Source organism: Boleophthalmus pectinirostris, unplaced genomic scaffold (assembly GCF_026225935.1).
Source record: "Boleophthalmus pectinirostris isolate CB_2022bp ecotype Guang Dong unplaced genomic scaffold, ASM2622593v1 HiC_scaffold_11, whole genome shotgun sequence".
Classification (NCBI taxonomy): domain Eukaryota; kingdom Metazoa; phylum Chordata; class Actinopteri; order Gobiiformes; family Gobiidae; genus Boleophthalmus; species Boleophthalmus pectinirostris.
In genome coordinates, this window is record NW_026570994.1 from 11,883,303 (window position 1) to 11,894,231 (window position 10,929).

The 10,929-nt window shown below is 37.6% G+C and overlaps 1 protein-coding gene across 1 annotated transcript in view; it reads left to right on the forward strand.

Annotated features, from left to right (window-relative positions):
• The window catches only part of LOC110153288 (E3 ubiquitin-protein ligase Midline-1-like), a 61,394-nt gene extending 56,889 nt beyond the window's left edge, over positions 1-4,505 (forward strand). The window contains exons 8-10 of the mRNA XM_020917172.2: positions 1,505-1,666; positions 2,636-2,843; positions 4,157-4,505. Coding sequence (XP_020772831.1) covers positions 1,505-1,666; positions 2,636-2,843; positions 4,157-4,505 — 719 coding nt within the window. The remainder of the gene's footprint in view (positions 1-1,504; positions 1,667-2,635; positions 2,844-4,156) is intronic.
• The last annotated feature ends 6,424 nt before the right edge of the window (positions 4,506-10,929 follow it).

The following is a 10,929-nucleotide window of genomic DNA, read 5'->3' on the forward strand; positions in this document are numbered from 1 at the left end:
TAGTAGACTATTTACCCAACCATGCTTACAAATTCATAACGATCCATAAAACCCAAACATAAATATCAAAACCCGCCCACCCATAGCCCTTCTTAGTAACACATCATTTTATATAGACTGACTTTATGGACAGCACCTGGCGGCTATTTGTGGACAGTTAAATGCTCCATGTACATTTGAGGGTGGTCCGTTCAGGAAGAGGAAGTCAGTGGACCATATTTGGCTATGGGAAATGGGGCGAAGAAATGGAAGCCACAGAGAGAGGAGGATGGAGAAGAATACAGGTCTGGAGCCAACAACGCGTGAAGGCTTTCCTCTGGTGGACTCTCACCGCTCCTCTGCCTAAAGGGGAGACGACAGCCAGGCACTTAATACAGCTCTCAAAGAGTTCACAACCTCTCGAGGAAACTTTGGTTTGATATTGAGTTGGTTTGTTTTAAGCCAGATGTCATTCCAAGTATCGCTCTTTTAAGGGCTCATATTACGCTGTTTTCTGATCTATGTTCTAATGTTGTTTCGTCATCGCAAACATACTTGGATTTGTGATAATACAGGAAGTACTCCACTGTGTTTTTAAACTTCATTCACCTTCACTAGTATCTTTTGGATGGTTTAAAGTCTGGAATTGCCAGTCTCTACTGAACTAAAGGTAAAAACATAGCTGTTAACTTGAAAACTACCACTTCACAAGGTGGAACAGAGCATTTTGAGCTTTGGAATTGTACAGAGACTAATAATAAAGGGTTACTCAAACGTGTAAATGAAACAAAACACAACTTAAGGTATGAACCCCGATGAAGACTAAGTAGTCGAAACGCATTGTTGTGACAATTAATAAATACACCGCAAATTAGAATGCCTCTGCCATCCTGTTTTCTATTTTACAAAAACTCAAGTCCTCTGGTTTGATGAGCACCCGTATGCGTAAGTTTTGACCCAGTGCAGCACTCCAGTATCGTTATTTTTACAACTTCAAGTATGTTTTTGAGAAGGTAACAGTATTATAACATAGTTTAAACCTCACAAGAGTTATTGAAGTTTTATGATAAAAATACTGACGACATTAAATTGAAATGTGAATAAACAATGTCTGAGTACAATCAGTAATTCTCTACCTAGAAGCGTTTGTTTATCTTTCTGCTCAAACATTTCTTAAAATCCCACTATACGATCAAAATAATCTCTTGACAAGTTCGCAAAAGAAAATAAAAGTTGACCAGAACTGAAGAAGCTGCTTGGATGAGCTATGAAATGCCTTCAGTGAAAAAAAACAAAACAAAACAAAACAAAACTTTTGTTCAGTTAACAGAATTGTATATTTTCTTTTGCTGTAGATCATATTTGGACAACTGAGAGATTATACAGATCTCTTGACAAGATGACTAATAGAAGCAAATAAACTGTTAGTTGCAGTCCCAACATTAACTATAAATGCCAGCATAAGAGAAATCACAGATGAGTCATTGTAACTGTCTTTACTTTCTTACCTTGTCTCCGTTCTCAGGCCTGTGTAACTCCCTGGAGAGTTGGATGATCGTGCCTAATATTAAACAGAATCACTACACTGTGCACGGGCTTCAGAGCGGCACCAAGTACATCTTTGTGGTGAAGGCCATCAACCAGGCGGGGAGCAGGAGCAGCGAGCCTGGGACCCTCAAGACCAACAGTGAGTCTGGGAAAAAGATATTAATATTAGAGTATGACCTTTACCTACACTATACAGGTTTGGTGTTATAGGGAATTAGAGTTGAAGTGGCTCAGTGGTTTGTGTAAATACTGTTGCCCTTTGGAAATCTACACAGCTTAATGTGATATTTGACTTCTTTAGCATAGTCATCTCGTCTATTGATATTTCGACCTTAGTTTTTATCAGGTACTTTTGGCATTTGAAGTATTTCTGTGTTTCATTTGAAAGTAATGACTCATCAGAACCCTGTTGGAACTGAAGTTTTAAGACTTTTAAAAATGTACACTTGGCTGAATTAAATTTCCTTTGTCCATTTCTGCAACAATCTAAAGAATCAATATTGACAGTAAACATTTTTGCAAAAACATCTAATCAAATAAATAGGCCTACATACAGTAGTGCTTTGACATTTTAGACCTTAACAAAATTAATTCTGTAATTTCTGAGAAAGAAGGAACAAAATCCAGTTGACCTCTAATAATATTACTGTGAGTGTAAATGTAGCACTGCTCTGTCTGAAATTCTGTTACTTAAGTTAGACTTCAATCTGAGCTTTGTTTTAACAGAATCTGATTATAAAGAATTGACTTTCAAAGCTCTCAAATAACATTACAGTCACAATCCAGTTAGCATTAGGCACCAAAACAGAAACGAGAACCATGAACACTCTTATTCATCACAGATTCCTGAAAATATGTTGCGTACATCTTAAGTTTTCAGACCTTTGCTAATGTGTGCATTGTGTCACCATTGTATAACTTCTGAACATTCCACCATAGCCCATAGACCACATGTAGAACACCCCCATTGTAATGCCACTGCTAACTATCAATCATAAAGTAACCTCATAGATTTTTGTACCTAAAATATATCCACAGCTATGTATGGCACTGTCTAAAAGTAAAAGTGTCAAGTTTGTTTTCAGTTGGATATGATGTGTTTCTCCAGGTCAGCCGTTCAAACTGGACCCCAAAACAGCCCATAAGAAACTGAAGGTCTCCCATGACAACCTGACAGTGGAGCGTGATGAGAGCACCTCGAAGAAGGGCCACAGTCAGGAGCGCTTCTGCAGCCAGAGCAGCTACGGGGTGGTGGGAAATGTTTACATCGACAGTGGACGCCACTACTGGGAGGCCCTGATCGGAGGAAGCACATGGTGAGCTTTCACAATAAAAGCACAGGGTCATAATGAGGATTTCACAATAACATGCCTAAAGAATTGTTTAATGGTGGCAGTAAGTTTATCTCAAAATGCTGCATGTAAAATGGTTTTAAAAAGTAAGAGGTAACAAGCAATATTTCAAGTTACCTCTTCACATGCTTTGAAATTCCAATTAAAGACAACTTAAATTAATAACCTAAAGTGTGCAAATAAAAAATATGTATATATAATTGAAAACATAAACAGCCTATATATTTTTGCTGCTTTGTTTGTTAAATTTCAGAATTATGAAATGTTAGGATTTTTGCCATAGCAAATAACAATCCAAAATAAAAGAGTACTGTATTTTTCGGACTATAAGGCACACTTAAAATCCTTTTGCGGTGCGCCTTATAATCCAGTGCACCTTATGTATTCATTCTGGTTGTTTTTACTGACCTTAAACCAATTTTATGTGGTACACGGCGCTCAAAAATCTGTCTAAATATTTTAGTACAACTTTGGTAAGCTATGAAGTCACAGCGCTTAATGGATTGTTGGAGCATTACGGCTACTGTAGTCAGGAGCCTTGCAGAGTTAGTCCAACAGAAGCTACCGCATCAGCGCACAAGGAGCGAGCTGTTTTTTCCGTGCTTATTATTTATGCATATTAGCCTTGTGATTTTAAGTTTTGTTTCTGTAAAATGTAAACAAATGTGCCCAAAGCTGCATTAAACACATTATTACCCAATGTATATTTGACTCCTGCTCATAGGAAATAAAAAAAAAAACTTAAATTATCCACCCACATTCACATTCATAATACACATTCACCATAACAGGGAGGCAACGCCAGGATCATGGATGCCTGGTCTAAGGGATCAGTCTCAAGTGCCGTCCGTTTGTTTCATCTAATGTGCCTCATAATCCAGTGCGCCTTATGTATGAAAACAGATGAGAGAATTCAACATTATAGAGTTTGTACCTTGTAATCCGGTGTGCTTTATAATCTGAAAAATACGGTATATTTTTGAATTGCCAGCTGTCCTCAAGTCAAAATAGGTATCCTATAACAGAAAGCTAAGACCTATGGATAAAATAATACTGGGTTTGATTGGACCATAAAACAAAATCATTCTAAACTAATTCAAATTCAAAATACTTCTCAATACTTTTACTAATTTTACACTCGCCAAATTTTCCTGGATTTGTTCTTGGATTTTCTGCTAATATTATCCAATTCTTTGTCATTATCCAGGTCTACTTTATGTTATGTATATTTTACTATATAGTCCAGTGTTCTTCACTTTGAAATACTCTCTTTGTAGGTACGCTGTGGGCATTGCCTACAAATCCGCCCCTAAGCACGAGTGGATTGGGAAGAACTCAGCTTCGTGGGTGCTCTGCCGCTGTAATAACTCCTGGGTGGTCCGTCACAACAGTAAGGAGCTGGCGATTGAACCCTCACCTCACCTGCGTCGCGTTGGCGTGCTCTTGGACTATGACGCCGGATACATTAGCTTCTACGACGCCGTGGGCTCCCAGCATCTCCACACCTTCAATGTGTCATTTGTGCAGCCCGTGTGTCCGGTTTTCAACGTGTGGAACAAGTGTCTGACCATTCTGACCGGCCTGCCCATCCCTGACCATCTGGAGGCCGTAGAACCACACAGCTAAACAATAATGCAATGTTATAGTTAGATCAAGCATAACATTATGACCACTTACCAATCAATTACAGACTTATCGACATATCATATTCGTACATTTGTTCTTCTTTTCCTTAAGCCGAGACACTGCATCTACAGTTAGAAATGAATTGCTTTTTTAGTGCTGAAAAGGCAAAATTTGCACTTTATTGGACATAAAAATCAGAAAATAGAGAGCCTGGTTAAATTTCTTTCTTCATTTTGTTGACATATTAGATACAAATTAATTCAAAGAGAGGATTTCAAATGCCTTTTTAGTTTTTGCGTAAACTAGATCTTTCTGATGATCAAATTTCAGCTAATTTTCTTTATTAAAATGTTAAAACTTCAATGAATCATGCTTGGAATTAGATATAAGCAAATTTGTCTTTGTGATCCATCAAAATCTTATCTTTAAATACAAGATTGTAAAATTTTGTGTACGCAAGTGCTACTTTGATGGGCGATCTGCATGTGCCTATGAGAGGAAAAAGTGAAGTTAGATATTGCAAATAAATCTATGGATGGAAGTTGAAGTTTTCAGGTGACAGCTGAGTGAGCAAACTAACCAAAAAACTAAAAACTGTATGTGTCTCACCATAAGCATTTAACCAGCATTAGCATTATTATTTATGTACATTTCCACCATTGACTTTATTGGACAGGACAGCTCCAACTAGTACAACACTTTTTTGAATTAATTTTGACCAATCGCAACACATAAGAGCAATTCTATTCCCCTTTTCACATTTTGTTATGCTCATTTGATCAACTTTGAGGACAAGTTACAAAATATAAATCCACTCATTAGCAGTTGCCATGTTTAAGAGATTGTGATGATCAGTCAATTCCATTCCAGATTTTCCTTCTTACCGACACTCCACACACCTGTCTCTACACCTGAGCCCATCACCTCTTCACACAGATCTCCCTGGACAGATCGCGTCCCATTCCTGTTCACTTCTGTCTCCTTGATTCCTAAGTTCTTGCTCAGTGACAATATAGGGACACAGAAGAAGAAAGACAAGTTCCAATTGGTTTACTAGGTGAGACTGAAGGTTTAGGGATCAGGGAATGAAGAAGTTAAGGAGGTAAGTGAGCAGAGATTGAATGCAGACTATTTTATAACAGTTTCATAGCTCCTTTTTGTCAGAATGTTACGTCACAAACCAGGAATACGTTTAGAAAGATGCGCTTACAAATTTCGGTGTAGTTACCGACACTGGGCTCACCAACCGATTGTGATCGTAAATGTGATCAGTGGTAAAATGAAGACTGCATACGTATGTGCTGTTTGTAATCATCTTGAATTTGGCGCCCGAATCTCTTCTAATCGCATGTACCCAATGCGCTCAGAGTTGTGCGTCAGTGGGGAAATTATGAAAACTGAGGTATGGTTGGAATTGTTGATTAGCCAAACATAACAGAATGACAATGACATTTAGATGAAGAAAACTGGGACATTTTCTCATTTTTCCTAGAACAGAACCCGCCAGAAGTTATAATCGCGTCTTTCCAAACGTCTTCCTGGATGTAAATGTGAATAGAGCCTATTGATAAGTAAAAATTTTGAAGCTTTTTTGACTTTAAATTTTACTGTTTTTGACAAAAATCGTTGGTCATGTGGTCATCATGTTATGCTTGGTTTGTACATTTAAATGGACATTTCTCATCACCATAGACTGTATAAAGAAGTGGACTAAGGGAGTGTGACGTCACCCATAGCGTTCGGCTCCAGTCAAATGAAGCTCATCGAGGCTTGCGGTTATAGGAGCGAATTTGGAGCCAGGGATTTATTTACGGACAAAAAAGTGAAATAAAAATGCCAGGGTCATGTAGAGCGGGTTCATACGAACATTTTAAAATCAAAATGACAAGGCTCACAGCAGCAGTTACAGAGAGAGTAAAGAGAATTTTTCAATGTAAAACAAATTGGAGCCAGAGTCGATGGAGCTGGAAGTAAAAGTCCATTTACATATACAGTCTATGCTCATTACCTAGCTAATTAATAATAAAGTTAGCCAATGCTACATACTGGCGTTGAGCTATACTGTCGGCTACAGAACCAGCAAATCCATATAGCATTTCTTCTTTGTACGTCTTAAAAGTTTAGCATGTGAACTAAAATATATTGTGTATTATTGTTTCATGAGAAGTTTTTTGATTAAATATTTTTTCCAATGTAGATAGCGGACAGAGTATATGAAACGCACTTTGGCAATAACGGGAAACAAAAGTCAAAACCGCGACTCATTCTTACGCATTATTTGAGATTGCACTTTGAAACGAAAATCTAAATTTGTACAAACACAATATGAAATCGTCAAGGTTGCTGAAATGAAAACGTGTATATTTTGTAAATGCGTTTCGCCCTCATCCCTTTGTTAATAAAATGGAACCAAAGTAGCCATTTCCGTCTATGAAGATGTCTTTACAGAAAAATAAGTTAATATTTTTAAAACGTGAGAAAGAGGAAATTTAACAGGATCTGATTCCAGTTAATGTAGTTTTGTTCTTTGCACATTGTTTATAGTTTTGTAGAGAATGCCTGACATATTTTGGTGCAATCGACATTTTATTGTGTGATCTTTGGCTCGTCTTGTTATAATAATTCATTGTAACTGTCGCATATTCGCATATTTTTTTTAAATTGAAAGCTTAAAGGTGCACTGTGTAGCTTTTCTAGTGGACTTAGACAAACTTGAATGATCCACATGGGAAACTATTTGGACACAGTAGCTCACACATCACAATATAATATAAAATAATAACAAAAAGCAACAATATAAACTGTAATAAATTCAAAATAAGTAGCAAAAATAACAAGAGACTGTGTCAAATAAGGCATAATTATACAACGGAATGTTCCAAAATGTGGCATTAACTTGATTAATCTAACATTTATTTAATTTTAGTGCTTTTAATGCTCAAAAATATTCATACTATGAGTAGGATCGCCTCTCTGCAGATCTGACCTGTAACTTGGCCTGTCCCGTCAAAGCAATAACATTCAGTGATGTTCCCTCTTTCAGAAAAGTTACCTAGTGCACCTTTTAAAGTGAATATTTGGCCATTTCGACATTTTTATCGTCAAATTTTGTGTCATTATTTTTTGGGAATATTTTTTGCAACTTTAAACGGGCTGTATCCAATTTTTTCATGTAATAAAGATTTTTTTTTAACCCAGTACAAACAGCTATAGGGTCAAAATGAGATTGCTGTGCGCTGTCTATGAAACAATGTGGTTTTAGCGTCCATGAACCAGGAAGGAAGGCCTGTGCGCTGTTAGCATGCTAGTTGCTGTAAGCATTAAACCATAACAACAAAATTCCACTTTAGCCTCTGAAAGTTGCGCTTATAAACCCAGTTCAGAATACATTACAAAAGTGAGGAAGAAATTTAAATTGTTGCAAAGTGTTTAAATTGAAAATAATTTAGTTTTTCACTGTAAAAATCAGACACAGTTCCAATTGTGGCTGTTGTTTGCTCGGTAATTGGACTTGATACACACAATTTCAACATTTTTATAGTCAAATTTTGTGTCATTATTTTATGGTAATAGTTTTACAACTTTAAAGGCATTGTAAAATTAGTTTTCATTTGATATATTGGGGTCAAAATGAGACCACCGTGTTCTGTCTGCATCAAATTATAAAGTACTTTTATTATCGGCAAACCATGATGTAGGGATGGTGCACTGTTGGGATGCTAGCTGGTGGTATCATTACAGTGACAGCAAAACTCTACTGTGAATGCGTTTTTATCTTGTGTGAATCAGGAAGTAAGGATGCTGCACTGTTAGCATGCTACTTGTTTTTAGCATCATACATTGACAGCAAAACTCTGAACGTGTTTTTATCTTGCGTGAACCAGGGAGTAACGCTACTCAGGTGTCGGCATGCTAGTTGTTTTTAGCATCATACAGTGACAGCAAAACTCTGAACGTGTTTTTATCTTGCGTGAACCAAGAACTAAGGCTGTTGCGCTGTTAGCACGCTAGTTATTTTTAGCAACATACGGTGACAGCAAGACTCTACTCTGAACGTGTTTTTATCTTGTGTGAACCAAGAACTAAGGCTGCTGCGCTGTTAGCACGCTACTTGTTTTTAGCACCATACAGTGGCAACAAAACTCTACTCTGAATGTGTTTTTATCTTGCGTGAACTGGGAAGTAAGGCTACTGTGGTGTCAGCATGCTAGTTGTTTTTAGCATCATACAGTGACAGCAAAATTCCACTGCGGCCTCTAAAAGTTGTGCTTATAAACTCATTACAGTGAATAATTAGGATACGGGGATTGCATTAGGAAAGTAAGGAATACATTTGGATCGCTGCAAACTGTATAAAATGAAAATAATTCTGTTTTTCGCTTAAAAAAATCAGGTACAGGGCCTTTAATTAGCCATAAATACTGCATTAACCGTTTGTAGACAGCCTCAATAGTTGTCAACACAGCTGAAAATGCATACTTACAAGTTGTTTGCTGGGTAATTGGACTTGATACATGCCAATTCATTTAGTGCTACTGTTAATAAGAAGCTGTTTCATTAGCATTTTAATAGCACTCTTCTGCATCTGCTCCTTTATAATTATAACATCATTTAAAGTCTCATCAAAGTCAAGGGAAGTTTAAGCCGGCATGTCAAGCAAGACGAATTATACGATTTTGACAGTGTAAATAAGATTCGCTAGTTTACCTGGTACTTTCTTTTTTAAATGTTATGTCAGAGTTTTGGGGTTTTTTTCCATTGTAAAAATTCAAATATAAATGTGTTTAATTTAATGTTTCTATTTGCTGACCATGATAACGCTGTGTGTCCATTACATTACGTTACATTACATGGGAACTGAGTGCTTGCAAATGTGCTGTGTGGACTATGGGAAAGGGTTGGACAATAAAATATATTTGTTTTCAAGATGGAGTGTGGTTTGTTAATAAAAACAACTTGCATATTCAAAATTAAAGCTGTTCTATGTAACTTTCTGATTGGGGGTCCGTCACCTGCTTGTTTCTATGGATATGTCAGCAGCTCTACCTTACTTTTATTCAATTACAGGTGGTTTTATAGCTGAAAAATACATAGAGAAACAGGCATTCTGACTGTGAGCAGGGTTGCCTCTCCACAGATCAGACCTGTAACTTGGTCTGGATTGGTCTCCATGAAGATAGAAAAGTTTAATGCCATTTTGTGTAACATTCCAGACAAAGCACTAACATCTTCACATAGAAAAACATTTAATGAACCCCCCACCAGAAAAGTTACACAATGCACCTTTTAAATGCCACAAAAAAAAACATATGTTGTGTATGTTCTCAGAATGTATAGACTTAGGCCCTATCCACACTAGTATGTATTCAAGTCGTTTTCGTTGCGGATGCAGTGTTCGTCCACATTAATCCGATGGAAAACGGCTCCAGACACGGAACGATCTGCTGCCAACAGCTCCCATCAATTCATCTGAGTACGGATCTGATCCAGCACTGTGTGGACGCCTGAAAAACGTTGATATGCTGGCGTAGGAGCTCCAGTCGCCTTCTTTATTGGACCATCGGTCATGTGACGCTATTGCGGAAAACAGTTTAAACAAACCAGAAACAAACAGGAAACAGCGTAGCTTCTTGCTAGTACGCCATGGAAAACGAGGAACAACCTTGGATGTCTCTGCTCTCTCTCATGCTGCAGTGAGTGCGGTTGCTGCTGCATCTTCAGACACGGTGCTCCACTTCCTTGTTTTTGCCGTCCGCGTGACGTCGTGATGTTGTGACGACGTGATGCCAGCCTAGTCATGTGACTAGCGTTTCAGAAGCTTTCACTTTACTTTGTGGATAGAGAAGGTTTTGATTGCGGGCACAGAAACGACGTGTCTGGATGCAAATCATTTCCGATACAGTGATGAGGTGATTAGTTTCAGTGTAAACGTAACCACAGATGATGATTTAAGCTTGCAGTTTTGTTGCAATACATTATAAAGTTGGAGTTTAAAATGCATGTATTTTTTATTTATTTATTGACCTTTTATTTACCCAGAATAGTCCCACTGAAATTTAGATAATTTTTTATTTTTATGGGGAGTCCTGGCCTCAGAGGGGAGCCTATTGTACATGTTTTGAATGAAGAGAACATACAAACTCCACACAAAAAGCCCCCATGCCACTCAGGAATCAAATCCAGGACCTTCTTGCTGTGAGCACTAACTAGTGTGCCACCTGTAGTCTATTATTTTATAGTACAAATGCTGACCTATAGATCCAACCTTTGGAAGGCTTTGGCCCACTACTGAGACAATTCTATTTCCTTCATAAAATAAATCCCCAAATCCTGACCTTTTTTGTCAAAGTTAACGCAATTTAAGCCAAGTTAAAACGCGTCTGACCCGCTCTGCTGTGAGTAATATCAGAAGGAAAATCATATA